Consider the following 23,782-nt stretch of genomic DNA (forward strand, 5'->3'; position numbering starts at 1 on the left):
CTGCACCCACCGCCAAGACCCACCGCAATCGTCCCTCATCAGACTGAAGAGAACAACAAGATACCAGAAGATACGTATGTAGGAGTGATCTAGATAATTAAATACACGGGCTAAATGCAAGGGAATCTCACTTGCTGCATCCTCTCTAATCTCCAGTATGTCAACCTCAAAAACCCCCATCCGCCACCACAGGGCCAGAATGTCTGTGGATGTACTCCGTAAAGTGAAATGCAAGAAAAAAAAAAAAAAAGAATGACTTTGAACTGCATTGCATACCTCGGCCTAGTTGGCTAAATCGGGAACCACGGCCAAGGTTCCATCACGTCGAGCGGGCCGATTCATGTGCGCCCCCCAAACCCGACATACCTTCCACACTTGGCTCCCGTGAGTATCCTTACCTTACCTTACCTTACCTTACCTTACCTGGAAGTCTGGAACTGTAGGTAGGTACGTACCTACCCTAGGTTCCATTATTATTCCAATGACTTATGGAAGCCGGCGTGACTCGTGCAGGAGCTGGAGCTGGAGGTGAAGCGGAGGCCGGGGAAGTTCCAGGCTCAATATTATTGCCGCTTCCTTTTGAAAAATAAGTTTTCCGTACATCTATCTAGATAGTCCACATTCTACTGGAGATTTCCAGTTGTTCGTAGTACCTACTAGAGGTAGGTAGATAGATACCTAGTAGTATATGCAACCTACCTTGCGGCTTACTCAAGGGTTGGGTACCAAACTTCGCACCTGTGTACGGAGTAGTGTGTAGTACCCTGTACAGTGCTTACGTCGTCATCAGACTCGGTTCTTGGTTCTACACAGTACATATGTAGTCCCACTTCTTTCTGCTCTTGCAATGACTATATATATATATATATATATACTCCGTAGAGCAAATGAGATCGATATGCCAGAATTAAGGTAAGAGTTTGCGCTCATGGGGGATCTATCCCTGTACTTGAGCGGATTGGGTTATCATTACTACTATTATGCACTTTTGCTCTGAACGAATTACCCCCTAGGGAATAAACCCGGGGGACGTGAGAGCCCACAAGTGCTCCCTCGGTTCGACCTCACCACACTACGGAGTACTAACTTCATCCCTTTACACCGACGATCGAGTCAATCCTAAACAAAAGAAAAGCACCAGCGTCCGCCGGGTCGTTGAATTCGCATGTAATCTACAGATCCCCAATCAAAACAATGCGACGTCCCTTTTCTACTGTCACATCGGGCTGCCACCCTCATGCACACACCACCGCCCCACCATCACGTTTCTCTCACTACACCTGCAGAGAAACCATTTACTCGGCCTCCTCGCCGAGCTCGGCGCGGCGCCGGGCATCGGCCTCGGCCTGCTCCTTCTTCTTCAGGAACAGCAGAGCATTGACCTTGTCGGTGATGGTGTGCTGGCTGCTCATCGTGGTGGAAATCTGCTCACGGCCGATCAAGCTGGCGACAATGCTGGCGCCGACAATGAAGGTCAGGACGAAGCGGTACATGCCGTACCAGTGTGGAGCACGGCCCTGGGCAGCGGCGCGCGCATCGTTGTAGTACAGGAAGGTGAAGGCGAGGAACTGAGTGATCAGAGCATACTCGACGGGGAGGAGCAGAGTAGGCCAGGCGACAGCCGGGGCGATAACACCGGCGGCGTAGCGCCGGTAACCCTGCTTGCCACCGTATCCGGCCCACTCGAGACCCCAGTGGACGGCTCCGAGGAAGGAGAGAATCTTTATGAGAAAGAATCGCTGCGTGTCAGACTTGAACCATTCTTCCCACTGTCAGTAGATGGGATCACGGGCACTCACCACGGCACCATAGCCGACCTGGATAGGCTCGAGCATGTGCAGCATCAGCTCCGCGCTCTGGCCGGAGAAGATTAGGCCGTCGCCGCTGGCGGCAGCACGGTTGATCTCGTAGGAGAGGTAGACGGTCTCAAGGGAAGTAGCGAGGTAGGGGATGACACCGGCCATTCCGAGATAGAGAGCCTCCTTGGGAACGCCCTCAAGGCTGAAGGTGTCCTTGATAACTTTCTATACGTCGAACAACCGCCTCCAATCTTAGCCCAAAATTGCCCACCTGCAGAAGCATGGAGACGATTTGCACCCGTAGGGAACGTCTGCCTCGGAAAGCACCAATGAATCAGACTTACCGCCTCGGTCTTGATACCCGCCATCATATCAGTGTCCTCCTCAGCGACCTTGAGGTCCTACAGTCCCCCACATCAGCAATTGACCAACCTGCCCTGACATCACCAGGACTAACCTTGGACGAGCTAGAGGCATACCGAACAAGCGCGGTGGTGACGGGCTTGCGGGTAGCCAGGGCCAAGCTGGACGAAGTTGGGCGAGCGGGAAGACGAGCGGAAGACGTCAGATGGGCCTTGAACACATTGTTGTTGAATGTCGACCGAGCCACCGAGGCATTGGAGCTCGAGATAGCCCTGAGGACAGAGCGAGCGACCGAGTTTCTGTACAACATGGTTGACTGGGATAGCTAATTTTTTTTGGGGGGGGGGAATGCTTGGTCAGTGATTGAGATCAGGAAAGCTCGGATGGACGGAATGAAGTCGGAACAACTCAATTGAACAGATATGCTGGTACAGTTGAGAATCTAAGAGTTGGGATTGAAGCTATTTACCTGGTGCTTTATCGAGTAGAACTCGTAAGAGTGGAGAGTTTGTGGTCGTGGAGGCAATCGATTCCTGAAGGCTAGGAAATGAGGTGATACAACGATGAGGTGTGGTTAATGTCTGGCTCGGGGACGCGACACACACCAAACCCGCAGCTGTCATCGATATTCTCTGGACTGCCTCAGGCACCCACTCGATAGCCTCGGAATCGGATCAATTAGGCACGAATGCGGGAGGCTTGCGACATCACGTGGCTGGACTTCTCCGGGTTCTCCAGGGTTGCAGCCCTAGGCAGCTACGGAGTAAGTAGCTAACCCAACTTACCTAATAATCCCAATGCAGCCCGCAGAAGGATGACTAAGGACAGACAGGACGCCAAAAGTCAAGGAAGAAGAAGTACCGACGTCACTGCGCTGGAAATAGTAAGGTGAATGCGCTCTGTTGTTCTTCAACGGCGGGTTGAGGTTCCCCTAACCAGTCCCCCAGAATTCATAATAATCAATAGACATCGGCGCGGATTTTGTCCCCAGGTACAAGAAACGAGATTCCGGGGGAGCTGCAATTGGGTCATTATTAGGCTTGATATCCGATACCCAACTACTCTCTCATCTCATTCAAGGTCATCTTGTCGCCCAGCACCAAGTAGCAGCAGCACACGACGGCTTTCCCTCTACCTGCAACCGCCCTCATTCATCCCTCCCCCCATCGTACGATTTGGAGGAACGAAATTAAAACTTCCATCTCAAACTGAGTGGTTCGTATCGATATTATTTGAACCTTTGAGCTAGCCTATCTGGATGGCTAGAGCTATCATAATTTGCGAGTATATCTAGAGCTCGCGCTGGTATGTCATATCGTCTTATCCTCAATGCGTCCCCGCGATGGTTATTCTCCGAGAACAGACTATACCTTCTATTTACCCATCCTCTTCACACCCTTAAACATGGGCTTATCAGACTGGACAGTAATTGTTAGGCAAAAGCGACTATCGAACTATCCACGAAGAGATCCTAATCTGCCCTCCCCCGACCGGGGTTACGGTCGCAGCCCGCAGCCATGTTGGAAGGCTTAGTCGCAAACCTGCTCAATCGCTTTCTGGGCATTTATGTCAAAAATTTCGACGCGAAGCAGCTCAATATCGGTATCTGGTCTGGTGACGTCAAGCTTCGGAACCTGGAGTTGCGCCGAGAGGCACTTGATCAATTACGTCTACCCCTCAACGTCGTGGAAGGTCATCTCGGCCAGCTCACTCTGTCAATCCCATGGTCGAATCTGAGAGGGAAACCCGTCAAAGTCGAAATCGAAGATGTTTTTCTCCTGGCGGCGCCGAAGGAAGATGCGGACTACGACCCAGAAGAGGAGGAGCGACGGGCCTACAACCTCAAAATGGAGAAGATCGAGAGTGCGGAAATCCTCAGAGAGCGAAACTCTGAGGGTATGAGCCAGGAGGAACAACGGCGCAACCAGAGCTTCACGCAGAGTCTGATCACGGCGGTGGTGGATAATCTTCAGATTTCTATCAAGAATGTGCACTTTCGTTACGAGGACTCGCTGGCTTCGCCTGGCCACCCCTTCGCTGTAGGGTTGACCCTCAAGGAGCTCAGCGCTGTCAGTACAGACTCCGAATGGAACCCTACTTTCATCCAATCGACCTCGGAAACGACACACAAGCTCGCTACACTGGGCGCTCTTTCGGTGTACTGGAATACCGATGCAGAGCTTCTGGGCACCGGTAGAGGTTCCGACCTTGGCGCGGAAGCACAAGGTATCAGCCATGCGGAGTTGATTGAAAAATTAAGGACAGGTATTGAAAGCGAGGAGAATCACCAATTCATGCTTCGTCCCGTCAGCGGGCGCGCTGGTTTAGAGTTGGACAAGTCCGGGAAGCACGACCGCCCCGCTGTCAAGACCCGGCTCTTGTTCGACGAGTTGAGCTTTGTCCTGGATGATGACCAATATCGGGATGCGCTAATGCTCGTGGACCTTTTCCATTACTTCCTTCGTCACCAGGAATACAAGAAGCTCCAGCCTAAATGCAGACCAAAGGAGGATCCCCGAGCTTGGTTTAGATTCGCCGGAGAGGCAATTCTCAGCAAAATTCATGATCGAAATCGGCGCTGGTCTTGGGATTACATCAAAGAGCGACGAGACGACCGAATAGCCTATATAAATCTCTTTAAAAAGAAGAAACGGGACGAACAGTTGACACCGCAGGAAGCCGAGGAGTATGAAAACCTCCAGCGAAAGCTCAGCTACGAAGATATTCGGTTCTGGAGATCACTTGCTAGAAATCAATTGCGCAAGGAGAAAATCGGTGTCAAGAAGCCTGCCCCACAGCAAACCTGGTCAGAATGGATATGGGGCGCTAAGAAGGAAGAGTCCGAAGAGACTGCGATGACCGAAGAGCAACGGCAGGAGCTGTATAATGCAATTGACTGGGACGAAAAGAAAGCGATCGCCGAAAGTGTTGATGTACCCAGAGAATGGGTCAAACTCCAGGTCAACTCTGGTCTTCGAGCGGGTAGTTTCACATTGAGGCGTGATCCTCATGGAAAGGGTACCGAGGTCATGAAGCTCGTGTTTGACAATCTTCGAGCAAAGGCCCTCCAGCGCCCAGATTCCTTCTTTTTTGAGGTTGACCTGGGTGGGCTTAGGGTTTACGATGGGACAACCGAAGGGAGTCTCTTCCCCCAGATTGTCAGGGTCAAGGACTCGCTCCCCGAGCTGGAGAATAGTCCGCCAAAAACCGCGGACGATGATGAATTGCAGCCGGAAGACGCCGATGATTACACGGAGGATGAAGACAATCTGTTCCACTTCCAGCTCGAGAAGAATCCTCTTGAAAGTGACGCCGACTCAGTAGTGAAGGTCAAGATGAAGAGTATCGAAGTCATCTATAATCCTACTTTTATCGTGGAGATCGTAAAGTTCTTCGAGCCCCCTGAACGCCACATGGAGTCGATCGGTGCTCTCTTGGACTCGGCGGGAGCCACTGTGGAAGAGCTACGCCAGCAGACCCGAGCAGGCTTGGAGTTTGCCTTGGAGGAACACAAGAAGGTTGATGTTCAATTTGACATTCACGCTCCGCTCATCATTGTTCCGGAAAGTATCACACAAGAAAGCTCCCTCTGTTTGATCCTAGATGCAGGTCATATCAGCGTCAACAGCGAGCTTGTTGATAGACAGACCATGAAAGACCTCCAGGCTAAGCAGAAACGCCAGTACGATGAGAACGACTATAAAGAACTTGAGCATCTGTTGTATGATCGATTTCTGCTTAAACTTGATTCCACCCAGGTCTTGATTGGACCTGGAATCGAGATTACCAAGTCTCAACTTTCTTCCGAGGTCACCACCAAAAACCTGCATATCATCGATCGCATCAATGTTGACTTTGTTCTGGAGATGTGCATAGTACCGAAGAGCACTGAACTCACTAGGACTCGAATTTCGGGTCATCTTCCAGAGCTGCACGCGTCCATGTCGGATACAAAGTACAAGGGCTTGATGAAACTGATCGACATAGCGATCCCCCAATTTGACGACGGTGGACGTGAGCCTGATCGCTTGTCTGCCGAGAAGAAGCCCAGTGAATCAGCTGCAGCAGGGACTAGAGCTAGATCAGCTTCCTTTCAGCCCTCGATCCCAATTGAATTACCTGTTGTCGATGAAGACTCCGATACTGAAACCGACGACGAGCAAACAAAGAAAAGCCTCGATAGGCCGACAAACATTCACCGTCGAGACTTTGAGTTTAAGTTCACTGTTGGCTGTCTTCGAGGCTCCTTGTTTCGTTCAGATCCAAGTGACCAGATGCGCGATCATCTGCTGGTAGAGTTGGTTGCCGAGGGATTTGGTTTGGACTTCTACATGCGGCCGTTTGATATGGTGGCAGAAATCGTCCTGCAGTCTCTGAGTGTCGACGACTATATCGAGGAGAATCCCATCCCTGATTTTAAGAGAATTATATCCTCCAAGGGATTCGACGCAGACGAGGACAAAGACCTCTTCCACCTCAAGTTTGTCCGAGTTAAGCCAGAGTCGCCTGAATTCCAGTCAACCTACGTAGGCATCGCGATGAATCTCGATATGTCGATATCAACTATCAATCTTGTCGTTACCAGAAAGACACTCTTGACCCTTCTGGATTTTGTTCTTCTTACCTTCACAAATCCAGAACAGCCGAACAACCAAGCACTTCCATCCGATGAGGCCCCCGAGAACACAGATTCTGTCGCTCGGAACAACGAACAGACTGGCAAAATCCGGATCAAGGCTGACTTGAAGAGTATTGCCCTCATCCTGAACAATGATGGCGTCAGATTGGCAACACTGAGTCTCAATACCGCCGACGTGGGAATTTTCCTTGTTGGCCGCGCTATGCTTATCCAATCTCGAATTGGCAGCTTGACTCTGGTCGACGATGTCAATACTGGCGCTGCAGAGGATTCTGACCTTCGGAGGCTTTTGACCATCGAGGGCGACAATTTTGCGGATTTCAAATACGAGACATTCGACCCTGAAAGTGCGAACTATCCCGGCTATGACTCGGAGGTGTATTTGAGATCAGGTTCCATCAAGATCAATTTTCTAGAAGAGCCGTATCGTAAGATCATCAACTTTTTGGTCAAGTTCGGCAAAATGCAGGCTATTTTCAACGCTGCTCGCCAGGCCGCGGCGAACCAGGCAAACCAGCTACAGGAAAATGCATCTAAAATGCGATTTGATGTCGTTGTCAAAACTCCGATTCTAGTTTTCCCAGGAATCGTCACTGCTGATCGACCTCGTGATACCATCACTGCCCACCTTGGAGAGATATACGCGAAGAACACATTCGTGCCTCTGGATGAGAGTGTGGGCAGTCCCGCCGTCAATCTGATATCTTCGGGCATACGCAACATCCGTCTAACCTCAAAATTCCACTACGGAGATGGTGTAGCAGAGGAGCTGGAGATGATACAGAAGGTCAATCTGGACTTCAGTATTTGCTACCTCGAGCATCAAAAAAATAACCCGCGCCCAGATATGGAGATCGAAGGATCCATGTCGCCGATAAATCTTCGAGTATCGCAAAAACAGTTCAAATTCTTGCTAGAACTTTCAAAAACCATACCAGAGGCATTCGCAACGGATTCTGAGCAGCAGGAACTCGAGGCTATTGAATCCCTTCCTTCGTTCGTAACAGAACCAAGCAAAGAGGCGGATTCCACAGCTGTCCAAAAGACCAATGAACAAGACCAGACGACTCAAGAACCGGCTGCAACTGATGAAAATTGGGCCAGGCTGGATATGATCTTCAAGATAGAGAGTGTCGGCTTGGAGCTTATTCTTGCAAAGGACGACGAGCCTGTTGGTAACTTGGAAGATTCGAGTCTTTCCAAGTTCGCCCTGAACGACACACGAGTAAAATTGCGCATGTTGACCGACGGATCTTTGGAATCCGAACTTTTGATCCATTCCCTATCAATTCGCGACAGCCGCAACAAGGACACAAACAAGTTCAGAAAGATCATGTCCTTGATCAACAATGACGTTCAGCAGCAATTCATGGCCAGCCTGTCCATGTCACCTGGCCCTGACAAGCATGTGATAGCGATGTTGACAATTGACAGCCCTCGTATTATACTGGCACTGGATTACTTGGAAGCTCTGCAATCTTTCCTGAACTCTACGTTCGCTACTGAGGAACCGGTGGAAATAGAAGATATTGACGAGGCAAGCGAAGGCTCTGAGCCAAGATCTAGTACCAGTGAAAGTCCCGATGAATCAGCCGTCGTGTCTTCAACCGGAGTCTCAGCAGGCGCGGGCGGGCAAACGACAATGTCGTTCAGAGTGAACCTTGTTGATGCCCAAGTCATCATGATAGCTAATCCCGCCATCTCACACACCGAAGCCATAGTCCTCGGTACAAAGCAAGTGCTCTTTGCGCATCAAAACGTCTCAACGCTGCAGATCACCAAAGTGGGTATGTTCCTGTGCCGTATGGATAAGTTCGAGACTAGTAGACTGCGGATCCTGGACGATTTTACCCTCGAGATGTCTATGGACAGTCGTCCACAAGATAAAGGCTCATCCCTCACTTCCATTGACGTGCACATTGAGCCATTGGTGCTGCGCCTCTCTCTGAGGGATATCTTGATGGCGATACAGATCGTCAATAAGGCCTCAGAGATGAGGGCGCAGAGAACCCAGGAAGTTGAGGGTGGTGAAGCGAAGAAGATACCAGACGGTAGACGTCCAAGCGCAAAATCCACTCGCAGGAGATCTAGTGCCGGGCACTCGTCACTCGCTGCTGCGTCAAAATCTCAGCGTGTGACGGGAGACACTGGAAATACGTCCGAAAGGGCACTCGCTTTGCAGCGTTCAGTCGTTTTGAAACGAGAAGAGTTGAATGCACAGGTAGATGGCTTGAGAGTGATCCTCATTGGAGATTTGCATGATCTTCCATTGCTCGACTGGAGCGTCAAGAAATTCAACGTTGATGTTCGTGATTGGTCGTCCACGCTGAATGCCGACACCAGCTTTGATACTTTTATCAATGTCTACAACTTCTCCAAATCAGCTTGGGAACCACTTATTGAACCCTGGCAACTGGGATTCCATGTCGCCAAAGAGGTTGACCCAGAATTCTTCTCAATTGATGCATATTCTAACAAGAATATGGAGCTCACTGTGACTTCAGCCACGATTGCATTGGCATCCAAATCATTCCAATTCCTCTCCACTGAGGAAGATGTCCTCTCGAAACCGAGAGGAGCTGATGCACCCTATCGGATTCGCAACTATACTGGGTTCGATCTTCGTGTCTGGGCAGACGTGAGCACTGGAGAAGAAGGTTCAGCTGCAAAGCTCAGTGACGGGGAAGAATATCCTTGGAGATTCGAGGATTCTACTGCAGTGCGTGAAACGCTGGCTCCTGAAGGGCACGCTGGCCTTGTTGGGGTCAAGCTTGAAGGAAGCGGCTTTGAAAGCGTAAATCGCATCCCTGTTGCTCGCGAGGGCGAGTTCCTGTACAGCCTCAAGCCCAAGGCAGATGGCATTCTCCACAGACTCCTCGTTGAAGTGAAGCTGGGGACTGACAACGTCAAATATATCACTTTCCGCTCACCACTGCTTATTGAGAACAACACCCAAATCCCGGTCGAACTAGGTATCTTCAACCGTAAGGAGGGGCATCTGCTCAAGATCGAGAAAATCCTTCCTGGCGACGCTCGACCGGCTCCAGTGGGCGCTGCATATATGCACTCGATCGTCATTCGTCCGGATCAGGGCTTTGGGTACGAATGGTCAACCGAGCCACTGTACTGGAAAGAGCTTCTGCGACGACCAACTCGAACGATCAAATGTGTCAGTGAAAGTGGACAACAAGCCCCTCCTTTCTATTTCCAGATGAACGCTACCTACAACTCCAAGGACTCCCTGACCGGTGTATATCCTTATATGCGGGTACGGATCTTTGCTCCTGTCGAGATCCAAAACCTTCTACCATATGACTTCAAATACCGTATATACGATAAGGACACAAGAAAGGACTGGACCAACTTTCTGCGCAAGGGTGGCGTCAGTCCGGTCCACGTTGTTGAGCTGTCTCATCTGCTACTCCTGAGTATCGACCTGGAGGACACCGTCTTCAAACAAAGCGATTTCGCCATTATCAACGGCAACGCCCAAGACTTCAGGAGAGAGCATACACTTTCACTAAAAGATGAACGTGGCATTCCCTTGCGACTGAAGCTCCATTATTTCAACATCCCAGATAGCGGCGGCGCTTTCAAAGTGTCGATTTACAGCCCTTATCTCATCTTGAATATGACGGGATTACCCATGGAGATACAAAGCAAGGCCTTTTTACAGTCAGCACGCTCAGCAGCTGGCGAGGGACTTAGACCCGACCCGCGAAATGGAGGACGGGCACTTCCATACATGTATGCTTATCAGTCAGAAGACCCGAAGAACCGATCTATTCTTAAGATAGGTGATTCTGCCTGGAGCAAACCGCAGAGTTTTGAGGCTCTCGGAAGCACATTTGAGGTCATTTTTCCCGACAGACAAGGTAAATCCGAGTTCCACGCCGGAGTATCTGTCGCGGAGGGTGAGGGCAAGTACAAGATGACCAAGGTCGTTACCATTGCCCCTCGCTTCATTCTGAAAAATAAACTCGGCGAAGATATCTTGGTCCGAGAACCTGGCTCATCGAATGTACTCACCATCAAGGGCGGCGATCTGGTTCCCCTTCATTTCCTTCGCCAGGTTGCAGAGAAACAGCTCTGTCTCTGCTTCCCAGGCGTGAACAACCAGTGGTCTTCGCCTTTCAACATTGCAGACCTTGGAACTGTACATGTGAAGCTTGCCAAGGCAAATCAACGTCAAAGGCTGGCCAAGGTCGATGTTGTATTAGAGGGTGCTACGCTTTTCATTCATTTCAGCATGGAGACTCGCAACTGGCCCTTCTCGATGCGGAATGAGAGCGACTCGGAATTCATTTTCTACCAGGCCGTGAGTATTCCTGCCCTATATTGAGCCAAAGACCTACTAATATATTCGCCGTTCGTATAGAATCCAAATGTGGAAGATGACGAGGATGACAGAACCAGCGGCTGGCGACCAATTCGCTACCGTCTTCCTCCCCGGAGCATCATGCCTTATGCTTGGGATTATCCGGCCACGAAGAACAAGTCTCTCGTGCTGACATGCAATGGAAAAGAGAGGCACATCAGGCTCGCCGAAATAGGAAACTTGATACCGATGAGAATACCGCCAGCACGGGCTGGAGAAACACAGAAGATCATCGACATCAACATTGCCGCCGATGGGCCCACTCAAACCCTTGTCTTGTCCAACTTTAAGGCATCCCGAAGCCTTTACAAGCAGCAGAAGGTTCAAACCTCTCAGGCCAGCCTGGCAGCCGGCTTCGAAGTCAAGGAGCTGGACTCCGATGTCAATTTCAAGGCTCAGCTTCGCCTGGCTGGTATCGGAATCTCGTTGATCAATAAGAATTTGAAAGAGCTGCTCTACCTCACCTTCCGCGAAATTGAGATCAAATACAGAGAGTCCAGAGTGTATCAGACCTTGAACACTACTATCAAGTGGATCCAGATTGACAACCAACTATACGGTGGTATCTTCCCTATCCTGCTGTATCCCAGTGTGGTACCGAAGACTGGAAAGGAGATGGAAGCTCACCCTATATTCCATGCCATGGTGACACGCGTCAAAGACGACTCTTACGGTGTTCTCTACATCAAATATGCTACGGTTCTTCTACAGCAGATGACACTGGAGCTTGATGAGGACTTCATTTTCGCCATGCTCGACTTTGCCAAGGTCCCTGGCGCTTCGTGGTCCGAGGAGCAGGAAGGGAGACTCTGCGATGAAGATCTGAATATTCCAGAACCGCAGAACGAGAGTGCCAGTCAAGATGTGTACTTTGAGCTTCTTCATTTGCAGCCCATGCAGCTCGACATTTCCTTCATGCGGACGGAACGAGTGAATGCCGAGGACACCATGCAACCTTCGAATCCTTTCATGTTCTTTGTGAATGTCATGACTATGTCGATGGGCAATATCAACGATGCACCAGTGCGACTCAATGCCTTGATGCTGGAAAACGCGCGTGTCTCGTTTGGAGTGCTTCTCAACAATATCCAAAGACATTACACTCAAGAATTCCTGCGCCAAGTTCATGTTATTCTTGGATCAGCCGATTTCTTGGGTAACCCCGTCGGTCTGTTCAACAATGTCAGCTCTGGTGTCGCCGCTATTTTCTACGAGCCGTACCAGGGTCTGGTCATGACCGATCGGCCCCAAGAACTGGGTTATGGGATTGCCAAGGGTGCTACAAGCTTTGTGAAGAAATCTGTGTTCGGCTTCTCCGACAGCATGGCCAAATTCACTGGAAGCATGTCCAAGGGACTTGCTGTTGCCACGTTAGATAAGGAATTCCAGGATCAGCGGCGGATGTCAAAATCTCGAAATCGGCCCAAGCATGCGCTGTACGGTATCACTGCCGGTGGCAACGCGTTCGCGACCAGCTTGGCGAGCGGAATCGGAGGACTAGCCCGTCACCCACTGCAGGGTGCAGAAAAAGAAGGTCTTCAAGGTTTCCTCAAGGGAGTCGGCAAGGGTGTCCTTGGCCTTGCCACCAAGCCGGCTATAGGTGCCTTTGATCTCGCTTCAAGTAAGTGCATTATGGAGATTATGGGCGGCACACATGCTAACTGCTAGGTAGACCTCGCTGAGGGCGTACGAAACACAACGACAGTATTCGACGCTGAAGGTCTCGACAGGGTTCGCCTTACTCGTTTCATCGCGACGGATGGAATCGTGCGTCCATACTCACAACGCGAGGCTTTGGGACAATTCTGGCTCAAAACAGCCGATGACGGAAAGTACTTCAATGAGGACTACATCGCGCACCTGGAGCTCCCGGGTAGAGACATGCTGGTCATGTTGACGTACGACCGGATCATGCTCGTGCGCACGAAGCGACTTCGCACGGAATGGGACATTCGGTTGACCGACATTCAAACCATCTCTAAGGAGAGGACTGGCATGAGCATCACGCTCAAGGGTGGTGCGAACGGACCGTTCATCCCGGTGCAGGACGAGAGCGCGAGGAATTGGCTATACCGTCAGATCGCCATTGGTAAGTGACAAAGCAGACCTTCTGGATAGTAACCGCAGGCTAACGAGCTTCTTTGCTTTAGCCGTCAATGCATTCAACGAAAAGTACAACGTGAGAGGTTAGTTTGGGAGGGTCTTTCTTCTGCCTCTAGTAACGACGACGCTACGTACGCAATAATCAGTGCATTTGTAATGGAGAAGCCAAAATGGTGGATGGGATGGGACCTGGTCCGGATTTCTATTCTGACCCCCCCTTTTTTCAAGTATATATTACTTTCAACTATTCATTGATGATTATGATATTGGTAATGTATATATTTCCTAGTTGCAATACTGTTTACAAGAGAATCCATGCTGTTTCCCTGCCCGTGGAGCTATGTGCGAAGGTAGCCTTTCCGTGATATTTCATTGCATACATGTAGATACAGTCATCAGAGAGAATATAGTAAGAGATGGGTATCATCAAAAGACCCAGAATAAAACGCAGAGAACCCAATCCAAAGCTCAGGCGGGTACTAAATATTACCTGCCCTCGGCACGCTCCACAAGTCGATCTTCCAGCCCCATGGGTTCCCAAACATCCTTCGCTTTCTTGTTTTGAACCCAGACGACATCTCCCTGGATGAACGCGACCAGTCCGCCCTTGCCCGTGGCACTCGCGGTGATGCGGAAAAGCGGCTGTCCGTTTTGAGGATGCGCTTCGCGCAAAGGGAGGATGATGAGACCCTGTTCCATGCACCATGTTTCGAGGATATCCTTGAACGCGATTTCCTCGACCACCTTGGGCTTCCGCGGTGCCGGGGCCGCCTCCTGGGCGGCAGCCGCTGCAGCGCGTGGTACGCCTTCGGGAGGAATCTGTGGCGTCGCAGCGGTTGGGACTGGGAGCTCGGTTGCGGGGTCTTCCAGGCGGGATGCGAGATCCATCTGCTGAAGACCCTTGTTCCACTCATCGTCGACGATACTCAGCTCGTTGATCTCAGCGGGGATCTGAGATCGCCACCAGGTGAACCACTCTCCGACTTCCTCGAAGTTGGGATCGTTTGTGAGCCAGATGTATAGGATGTTGTGCCATTTGGGGAAGAACTCGGCTACCAGAAGCAGGCCGATGACGTTGGGCTTGAAGAATCCCTTCCACTTCAAGACGTCTTCCAATGCGGCCATGTCCTGTTCTTGAGGGTTGACCTCGAAGTTCTCCCGCAGATGACGCGCAAGCCGCGGTAATAGATGATTGCGGAGGGAGGCGTCAAATTCGGACCCCAACGCGTCTCGCCAAAGTTCAACGCCACTGATCAAGCCCTTGCGGAGATCCCACGAATCCAGCACCACGCGGAACTTTCTTTTCGCGTCAGAGAGCAGACCTGTAGCCTGTTTCGGGTTCGTATGTCGTTCATCCAAGTACTGCAGCCATGTAAATAGCCACCACGGGAAGCGTGAGTTTTGATGGGAAGAGGGATGGCGCCGGCTGCTGCTTCTGGGTTTCCATTCCTTCAGGCCGCTGCTGAGTTTAGGAACGACGAGCTGGTCGAGCACGTTGGCGTAGACGAAGGACGGAAGAACGTCTTTCCACGACACGACCAGCGATGTCGCCGGGGATGGGTCGAATACATCCCAGTCATTCAGCAGCGCTGAGCGCACTCGTGGAAGCCAAAGGGTGTAGATCATGGTTTCATATGGTGATGTTGATTGCCTTGATGTGGTTGCATCCTCCTTTTTACGAGACAGAAGTGGCTGGAGGCGACGAAGATTGGATACAAGAAATGTCGGCTCTTGAAGAGGTTCCCATTCCTCCATTGCTTGCCGAAACAATGGATGAATAGCAGCGACCGCCGTCTCTGATAGTCGATACTCATCAATCTCATTGCGGTACTTCATTTCCATCGACTCAAGCTTGCTGGTCAATTCGTCGAATCGCGCCAGCATGCTGTCTCCTTGGAAGATCTCCAGCTGCCCGATGGCAGTAATCAAATCCGAAAGCTGATCCGTCTTGAGCTGATTGGTGTCTAATTGGTCCACAATCTGAGCTTCCTCTAACTCGATGAACTTTTTCCGCTCCGTCAATCCCTTCCACTCATCTGCAAATGCTTCGAGATCGTTGCGTGCTCGTCGCGCAATCTTCAGGGCTTCTCCTTCACCTTGATTGACAAACTCTAACGGGGTCATCAATCCGGCGGTAGAGGTCAAGACTCGCTGTTCCTTTCCGGTGGCATCAATCAGCGATTTCAAGACGTTAGGTACTTCGAGACCATCCATATCAGCCTCAATCTCGCGTGCGGTCCGGAATCGAGGTTTCGCCCGTGGAATCGGTGTCCCTGTTGCACTCCGGCTCTCTCGCTGACGCTCTTCCTTCTTCTTCCGTCGCCGTTTTCTTTCTTCGTCCGAGCTGTCTTCAATGACCTCCCCTCGCGCAGCAGCTTGCCGTTTCTCTTCCTCCCGAGTCTTCTTTGTCTTTTCTCGAACCGCGCCCAACCCAGCGCCCATCGGCCGCGCTTGGGCTTCGATCGGATTCACGATACCCTGTCCACTTGCACCCAGACCTTGTCCTTCCTTGTATCCCATCTTCGCCATCATGCGCGCAGCAAAGGAATTACCACCGCCCATGGCACCTTTGCCGCCATTGCTGGTCCCGCCCCTGGGGGCAGAGGTGGTCGACTGCATGTTGTTGTTCCAAGGGTTGCGACGAGCACTGCCGAGACCAAAAGAGGGAGGCGATTCGGACCGCGAAGAAGCTCTCGCAAAGCCACGGAAAGCTGTGGGAGGATGAGAGTCCTCCTCATCTGAGCTCATGTCGACAATTTTGCGCTTCTGTCCAGCGAACGATGACGAGGTCGGTGACTCCATGGCCGTTTGAAGAGGATAAAATACGAGTGGGGATGGATAGAAATGGCAGCCTTATCATAGGAACTGAGAAGACTCACAGCACATGAGGATTATGCCATGGAGACGGCTTGCATCGATGAGACGCGATCGATTCGATAACTATCATGAGTATACTCCAAGAAGCAGCTCATTTTCTTTGGTAATCGCTCGGGCGGTGTCGGGGCGGGGAAACGTGAGCTCCGAAGGGAAGAGAAACAATGACGTTTTACCCTCATCTCCTTCGAGCCGGATCGGTTCTTCCTCTTCTCTCTTCTCCCCTGAATTTTTCCTTAAGAAGCATCGGAATCCATCTCCTCTCTGTCTCTGCAATCGATATATTCTTTTGAATTGCAACAATGGCCGCCTCTCTCATCGGTACCTCTGCGCGCACAGCCCTCCGCTCCGGAGCTTCGGCTACCCAAAGAGCTGCTGGTGTTGCGGGCTTGACTTTTGCCCGCGGCAAGGCTACTCTGCCTGATCTGCCTTGTATGTGAAATCACTCTCTTGATATCGATTATATTGCTACTTTGGCATGATTCCGAATTTCTCGCTCTTTTTCGGTCCAAAATACAACTCGATCGATGAAGAACATCCAAGTTGCACAAATGCTGCTTTGATATCAACTAACCATCCATTACAGATGACTTCGGCGCCCTGGAGCCTTCGATCTCCGGCAAGATCATGGAACTCCACTACAAAAACCACCATCAGACCTATGTCAACAGCTACAACCAGGCTTCCGAGCAGTTACAGGAGGCCCGAGCTAAGGGCGACATCGCTGCTCAGATTGCCCTCCAGCCCTTGATCAACTTCCACGGCGGTGGCCATCTTAACCATAGCCTTTTCTGGGAGAACCTGGCCCCCAAGAGCTCCGGTGGCGGTGAGCCCCCAAGTGGTGCTCTGTCCAAGGCTATCAACGAAACCTATGGTGGCCTGGAGAACTTACAGGGCAAGATAAACACTGCCTTGGCTGGAATCCAGGGAAGCGGATGGGCCTGGCTGGTCCGGGACAAGCAGACCGGCGACATCAGCATTAAGACATATGCCGTAAGTGTAATCAATAAGAAAGAAACAGTTTCAGATGACTAACCTTAGCTCAGAACCAAGACCCCGTCGTTGGTCAGTTTGAGCCCCTTCTCGGTATTGATGCCTGGGAGCATGCCTACTAGTAAGTCCACCATGCATTTCCCCCTTGGGGCAGTTCGATAGTTGAACAGTGGCTGACATGGTGCCTACACAGCCTCCAATATCAGAACCGCAAGGCCGAGTACTTCAAGGCCATCTGGGAGGTCATCAACTGGAAGACCGTGGAGAAGCGTTTCTCCGCATAAACATCTCAAAAACACTGTATATTCACGCAGCTTGATTGGAGCGTTCTTATGCGCGTGTGATTGTATAATGATGTTCTATATCTAGTCCAGCTCCATTGATCTATCCCCTAATCAACAAGTGCACCAATCTATTGCTTGCGTCAGTCAGACCTAATGTAGCTTGTAGCCATGGTTGACAGGAGCACTAGCCACAGTGGCTGAAGCCGTCCGGATAGTCGCGGGTAATTCTTCCGTACCAGCCGGTAATCTTACTGTATTGGACGTTTTGCAGCATCATCGACGTTCCTAAAGCGGAAATTCAATCCTCCAGCTCCGGGGATTAGTTATAGATCAGGGCTGTAACGACATCATTTCTGCGACAACCTGACATCCGCTTTCCTCAGCAATTGCTCAGGATGTCTGTGGAGAGTCCAGGCCAGAAAACTGGCTTTCGAGCCTTCATGGCGAATGCCCTGAGACCCAAGAAATCCCGCCAGGTCCTGCGCAAGAACACCGCATCTACACCAAACCTCCGAGCGGCTACACGATCAAGCATCGCCAGCGAGGATGTGCCTCCACCAGTCCCTGTTCTTGCACCTTTGGAGGCCCATCGGGTCTACTATCGCGAGAAAAATGCAGAGATAGACACCCAGATAGGAGAAAACCGTGACCACACGGCCATGCTGCATTCACTGGGTATCCACGATACCGAAGACTCGGATGCTTTCGCATCAGACCGGTATGGGGAGGATCGGCCTCCGGGCGAGCCGATGATAGCAAGCCTCTCGTCTGATCTCTGGGCCATGATTGCCGAGGAGCTCGATCCGGGCGACGTCGCAAGCCTCGCCTTCGCAAGCAAGACGCTTCTCTCGCGCCTGGAGCGCCTGGAGCCCTGGTCGGTGCTGAACCAGCCCGAGAACCGCGAGTACCGAGTCAACTTCCTAGCGCCGCAGGACCGGCGTCTGCCGCACCATCTCCTCTGCATGACGTGCGCAAAGTACCACCGGCGCACGCAGGAGGGCCGCGAGAAGCTGCAGCCCGCAGCGGTTGTCAACCCGCTCTTCGACTGCCCGAACCTGCGCAACCCGCTCCTCCCCGCGCCGCGGCACCGCATCACGCACGGCCGCATGCTCTACTTCACCTTCGTGCAGCTGGCCCTGCGCGCCCACCGCTTCGGCCCGGCCTACGGCATCTCCACCGAGTCGCTCTCCCGCCGCTGGCGCCGGGACGGCTGGACGCACCAGTCGCGCTATATCATCCACAAGAACCGCCTGCTGATGCGCGTGGTCAGCCAGACGTTCGCGGCGCCCGCGCTCACGCCCAGCTCGCAGCGCCTCCTCCTATACTCGCGCGAGGACTACTGGCCGTACTTCTCCGCGTGCGCGCACTGGCGCGACGGCCAGCTCATGGACGCCTGCAAGTGCGCCCTCGGCCACATCCCCAAGCCCCGTGACACCGCCGGCCTGCAGGGCCTCGAGCACCGCGCCAAGGACCTCTACCACCACCGCATGTATAACCCCAACGAGCTCGCCACGCTCTGCAACACCTGCCGCCCCATGCGCCGCTGCCCAGACTGTCCGTCCGAGTACCTCATCGAGGTCAAGCTGACGGAGGACCGCATAGACCCCAAGAGTCTGCGATTCCGGCACGCCATCGTCGTCACGCGTTGGTGTGACCTGGGCGATGGCTCCTCGTCGCATGGCTCCGCCGAGTGGGCTGCGTGCAATGGTCTGCGCGAGTATGACTCGTTCGCTGCCCTGACAAAACGGTCCATCTCGGGCACGTTTGAGGCGGCGTTTACAGATGATACCCTGCCGGGGCAGAGGATCGTCTCGATGAATCCCAAGGGGAAGAGGCTCGGAGAGGCCGGGAATAGTTGGTACTAATGTTGAGTGGGGGGGGGGTGGTCCTACTTCCTTTTTTTTCTCTTCTTCTTTTTCTCTTCTTCTTTTTCTCTTCTTCTTTTTCTCTTCTTTCCTTCATTGTGTTTCAATACTTGGATTTGATATGGCTCCGGCTTTTCTTTCAAAACATACGGTACGGGTAAAAAGGAGTATGGTCCTAGGATTCTGGATGGATTTGAGTTGGCGGATATAAATTTACGTTCAGGGAGATAGATTGGTCTAGGAGTCAGAGAGTTTTACCTTGAATCTTAGTATGCTCTAATGTAAACTCGCTCAAATCGCGTTTAGATTTTCTTCTTGCATACCTGGTGTTCAGGAATGTAGGTACGTATAGCTTTGGAATGTTAGGGTTTGAGGTCAGATTACACTAGGATAGGATAAGCTCGTTATGTTCATGCAAGTCGTGAGCGGTAAGAAGAGTCATGCTGGAGATTATGACACCATCGGTCAATAAAGATGCATACAGAGGGAAATAAGTGAGAGACATAGAAATAAGAACTCGTCGAGTCGTCAGCCCAGCTGGACAACCGTCTTGAGAATCGGAAGCCTTAAACAAATGTAGACCAGATCGAGCATCCCCAAAAAGATTAATGATGCGTCAGGTTCATAGAAGCTTCGCAAGAAAAGAGCCTGGGTATCGAGCATTGAAATCCGAGTCAATAAGAATGAAATAATGAAGACATGTATGATGAGAATGCTAGGGCAGGGCAGTAATGATGTACCAGCGTCTCATGATCAGAATGATTAGGACCGACGGGGCCTCCGCTCGACATAGCGTGGTCGCCGTACGGAATTGTCGTCCTCCTTTCCATGCTTGTGCCTCATGGTGGACGAGGAGTTCTGAGCACTGGTATCTGTCCCGTCACTCTTTTCTGTCTCGGATATGGTGCCCGGAGTCTCACGAGCCCATCGAGACGACGGTCGTTCCTTGCCAACAATCTGAATAGTCCCCGAATTATCGATTCCCGCCTTCCTGTGAGATCCGATTCCGCCCTTCATCCAGCCAAAGATGCTGAGAGAACTACGCCTCTTGTGCTCCTTACCACCGGAGGTGGAAGGCCGCATAGTCGACGCGTGGGTCCGGAAGTTTGATTCTGTCAAGGAATGAGGGAGAGTCTTTTGAGGAGCATTCGTACTCTTGCCATCTCCATCCTTCAGTGCAAAGACACAAAGCTCTCCATGGCCGCGTACAGTTGCCAGCCCGTCCTGAGTCGTCCGTAGCGGCTTTGGAGAGCGAATAGGCCTGTTCTTGCGGATGACGGGAGATGGTGCACCATCGCCACTATCCTCTGAGTCGGTGATTGGAGATGGCTGCAAACGACGTGGTTGCGTCAGACGATCCAGAAATGGCGGTCGAAGATGAACTCGTCGTCGCTGATCCCGTTCTTCATGTGCTGGCGGCTGCGGATTCCTGCTCAATGCAAGTGCCGGCAATGCTGAAACAGAAGGGTTTCTGATAGTAGAGTCGACACTGTGGCGACGGGCGAGGAATGCAGATTGACTTGGGGCTCGTGCCCCGGTAGTCTCAGGATGCTCCGGTGCGGCACCGTTGCGCGCTCTCGCGGAAGGTCGTTTCTTCGTGGGACGAGGACCTGGCTTGGCCGCCTCGATCCAGTCTTCGGGTGTCAAGGGAGGTGACAGAGCCGCCATGGCCGCCGCTGTCCGTTCACCCAGTGAGGCTGGCGGAGAATAATGGTCCTTTTCCATCTTTGAAATGACTCTTTCGATACCCACGGGATTGAAAAGCACATCATCAACATCACGAAAGTACGCCATACCTCGTCTCGATGACCGCTGTCCCAGAAAATAACTGGTCTTGGATGGGATGCCGTTCAAGGGAAACATAACGGGGGTCTCTTCATCCTCGTCAACGCTGGGACGGGGGAGAGTCACGTCACTCAAGTTAGGATTTAAACTCGGGAGAACGGCGTCGTTGATGGAGCTTCGTCTTGTGGTCATCTCGTCCGCAGATCGAGGACGGTGAAGCTTTCGTCGAGCTGGAGAGGGCTGAGCGGGCTGGGCCTTCTCCGCAGCGTTACTGCTATTGGATCTGTTTGTCGTCGTAGCACATGCCGTACTCATCGTATCTGGAGTAGGAGGCAATCTTGAACTTCCGAAAACATTCTCAAGCCGCGTCTTCTGGTTGTGTCCGTGCAAGAAAATATCATTATCGAATGGCAAGGTTTGGGTTGTTTTCAGTGTTACTGTGCGCCCCTGATCCTTTCCTTTCTTGGTATCGGTCTTGGACAGGGACTCGAGCTGTGTCTGGTGCCAGCCAGAGCGTCGGGCATGTTTACTTGGTGGCTTCTTAGTGTCTGGTCCATATGAGGCCGTATTTTTTGTGATGATAGTCTCCTCGAGCACAGGAAGCTGAATTTGATCGAACACAGGTAGGTCTTTCGAAGTGTCATAAGGCATGAGTTCGCTGCATTCGCTTAAGGCACTCAATCTCGGCGACTCTGCTTCAGTGGCTTCCGTTACTGAGTTCATGCTCTCACTTTGAGTCATCGCACTTCTCGCGGGGCGTGGGTGGCTCTCGGAAGTAATGTATAGACTTCGTAAGGCTGCGGTACTGTGGTGCTCTTCGCGGAGGAATGAGGGAGCCCTGGAGAGAGAGCGACTTCCTGAGGAGACCCGGCGCTGATCGCCAAGTGTGATGGCGTTCCTCGAGGAAGATCTTTCCGGAATATCAGGAGTCACGCAGGCTCTGGGAGTAGCGACCTCTGACCCGTCGATGGTGGGTGGACGAGCTGTTGTAGGCCTAGAGGAGTGAGTAGTCTCCAGCTCTTCAATTTTTGCTTCGAGTTGGCAGATCAATTCCACGGCCTCGGTGACTGCCTGGTCTCGCTTGTCGATTTCTTGTCGGAGCTGTTCATTGGATTCACGGAGCCTCTGATTATCCTCTTCAACGCCTCGAAGCTCTTGCAACTCCTCCTCGAGACCGTGAGTACGTTGGGCCTCCTCCTCCAATTGCTGCATGCGTTCTAGCTTCTTTTCCAAGACGGCCATTTGCTGTGCGCGATGAAATATATCCAGCTTCAGGTCAAAGTTCTGCTTATTAATTTTGGAGATATACTAAGACAGACGGTCAATTAGAACCTGTATATATTGTTCGGCCAAGGAAGGTCTCACCTGGTCCATCTCTCTGATTCCCATCTCACGTGGCTGCTTATGGCCGGCCGACAATGCGCTGTTGACCTTGCGCTGTTTTTCGGAACCTGCATCTTCCTGAGCTTGCGATTGGGACTGAGAGCGCTCCGGTGTATGAGGCATATACTCGGCATACTCGTCCGGTGCCGGACCCCGCGAAGCTCTAGTTGCCCGTTGCTCTCGGAGAAGGTCTTGTAACAAGGCCGAAGAAGGATTAACTAGAGGCGTGGTGCTGGGTTCCGGAGTCCCTGTCGCGCCCCCAAGTATCGTCAGCATCACCCTATAATAGATAGTCTCAAGGCTCTGCGGATTGCAAAAGTCCCGTTCATACCTGCCCGTGATCTTGCGTTTTTCGGTGTTCCGCCAGGTGTTCCTGTCACTGGAGAAGGGCCATTGAGCCACGACGTTTCTATGCGGATGAATCAGCATGCCGACAAACTGTCGCAAAGCTCCCGGGGGGCAGGGGGATGGAGTCTTACCAGGGTTCAATCGCGATGGGCTATCCATAGTGGCCGTTCTTTTGACACGAGCGAGTGCTGCAGGAATTGGAGCATCAAATTTGTCTGTGGGACAGCAGTCAGATTAATTCTCTCTCGTGGGCTGTGAAGCTCAGCGACCTGCAGGAACGAAGGAGAACGCACTGTTTGGACCGTGTCTCAGAGATGTCGTACGCGTCGCGGGGACAGGAACGGTAGAAGAGGGATCGAAGGAGCGTCGCAGGGACGAAGGGGCAGTCGTTTGCACCGAAACGATGCTGCGGCGCTGGGGTCTGCTATCCATTGTCGGCAGAACTAGACGATTGTTCCTAAACACACAGGGTAGCTAGGATCTGGGCTAATTTGCAATCTGACGGCTGGCCGTGAGTCCGCCAGGGACGCCAGAGTTCTGCATGAATCAAAACAGAGAACGGATTAGCTCATCGACTGATTGAGCAAGGGTTGATCTAAAGATGGGTTGTTGCGATATTGGCAGAGTAACGAAGCGAGGGGGTTCGGACCCTTTGGAGGCTGGAAGTCCCGCGATCGACGAGAAGAAGGAACGGTGGGCTCGCTGATGCAGGCGATGAGCACTGTGATGAGATGGAATTTGAGAGTAATAATGATCCGACGTGAGGGGAAAAAGCGAAGGACAAATAAGGGCTGTGACGAGTCAACTTGGTGTATCTTTCTGGAGCAGTCTGTGAGGCCAAGCCCACGATGTAAGTCAATGACTGACAGGCGATCGACAACAATCATCCGGAGACTGGAATGTCAGGCAGAGGTTGCCATGCAACCGATCGTTGGGTATGCATGATCTAATTACTATTCACTGGATGA

At 51.9% G+C, this 23,782-nt stretch overlaps 6 protein-coding genes across 6 annotated transcripts, besides 4 other annotated features; 3 read left to right on the plus strand and 3 right to left on the minus strand.

Moving 5' to 3' along the window:
- Window positions 1-392: 392 nt before the first annotated feature.
- Window positions 393-424: a microsatellite.
- Window positions 425-852: 428 nt separating this feature from the next.
- Window positions 853-874: a microsatellite.
- Window positions 875-1,295: 421 nt separating this feature from the next.
- On the minus strand, window positions 1,296-2,472 carry ACLA_050630 (DUF3429 domain-containing protein; the record flags this gene model as incomplete). The annotated part of the gene is made up of 4 exons (XM_001272016.1): window positions 1,296-1,721; window positions 1,800-2,024; window positions 2,144-2,200; window positions 2,257-2,472. The coding sequence occupies 4 exons, from the start codon at window positions 2,470-2,472 to the stop codon at window positions 1,296-1,298; spliced, it is 924 nt and encodes a 307-aa protein (XP_001272017.1).
- A 1,207-nt stretch (window positions 2,473-3,679) lies between these two features.
- On the plus strand, window positions 3,680-13,370 carry ACLA_050640 (membrane morphogenesis protein VPS13; the record flags this gene model as incomplete). Its single annotated transcript, XM_001272017.1, has 4 exons — window positions 3,680-11,119; window positions 11,180-12,800; window positions 12,852-13,268; window positions 13,330-13,370. The coding sequence occupies 4 exons, from the start codon at window positions 3,680-3,682 to the stop codon at window positions 13,368-13,370; spliced, it is 9,519 nt and encodes a 3,172-aa protein (XP_001272018.1).
- Window positions 13,371-13,768: 398 nt separating this feature from the next.
- Window positions 13,769-16,084, minus strand: ACLA_050650 (putative G-patch domain protein (TFIP11); the record flags this gene model as incomplete). The annotated part of the gene is made up of 1 exon (XM_001272018.1): window positions 13,769-16,084. One exon carries the CDS (start codon window positions 16,082-16,084, stop codon window positions 13,769-13,771), a length of 2,316 nt encoding a protein of 771 aa, XP_001272019.1.
- Window positions 16,085-16,458: 374 nt separating this feature from the next.
- On the plus strand, window positions 16,459-17,433 carry sod2 (superoxide dismutase sodB; the record flags this gene model as incomplete). The annotated part of the gene is made up of 4 exons (XM_001272019.1): window positions 16,459-16,588; window positions 16,743-17,149; window positions 17,203-17,270; window positions 17,343-17,433. 4 exons carry the CDS (start codon window positions 16,459-16,461, stop codon window positions 17,431-17,433), a joined length of 696 nt encoding a protein of 231 aa, XP_001272020.1.
- Window positions 17,434-17,828: 395 nt separating this feature from the next.
- On the plus strand, window positions 17,829-19,298 carry ACLA_050670 (uncharacterized protein; the record flags this gene model as incomplete). The annotated part of the gene is made up of 1 exon (XM_001272020.1): window positions 17,829-19,298. One exon carries the CDS (start codon window positions 17,829-17,831, stop codon window positions 19,296-19,298), a length of 1,470 nt encoding a protein of 489 aa, XP_001272021.1.
- A 34-nt stretch (window positions 19,299-19,332) lies between these two features.
- Window positions 19,333-19,386: a microsatellite.
- Window positions 19,339-19,386: a microsatellite.
- A 674-nt stretch (window positions 19,387-20,060) lies between these two features.
- On the minus strand, window positions 20,061-22,973 carry ACLA_050680 (uncharacterized protein; the record flags this gene model as incomplete). Its single annotated transcript, XM_001272021.1, has 3 exons — window positions 20,061-22,391; window positions 22,449-22,746; window positions 22,798-22,973. The coding sequence occupies 3 exons, from the start codon at window positions 22,971-22,973 to the stop codon at window positions 20,061-20,063; spliced, it is 2,805 nt and encodes a 934-aa protein (XP_001272022.1).
- Window positions 22,974-23,782: the final 809 nt, after the last annotated feature.

The sequence above is a fragment of the Aspergillus clavatus genome, genomic scaffold (assembly GCF_000002715.2).
Source record: "Aspergillus clavatus NRRL 1 1099423829800 genomic scaffold, whole genome shotgun sequence".
Classification (NCBI taxonomy): Eukaryota; Fungi; Ascomycota; class Eurotiomycetes; order Eurotiales; family Aspergillaceae; genus Aspergillus; species Aspergillus clavatus.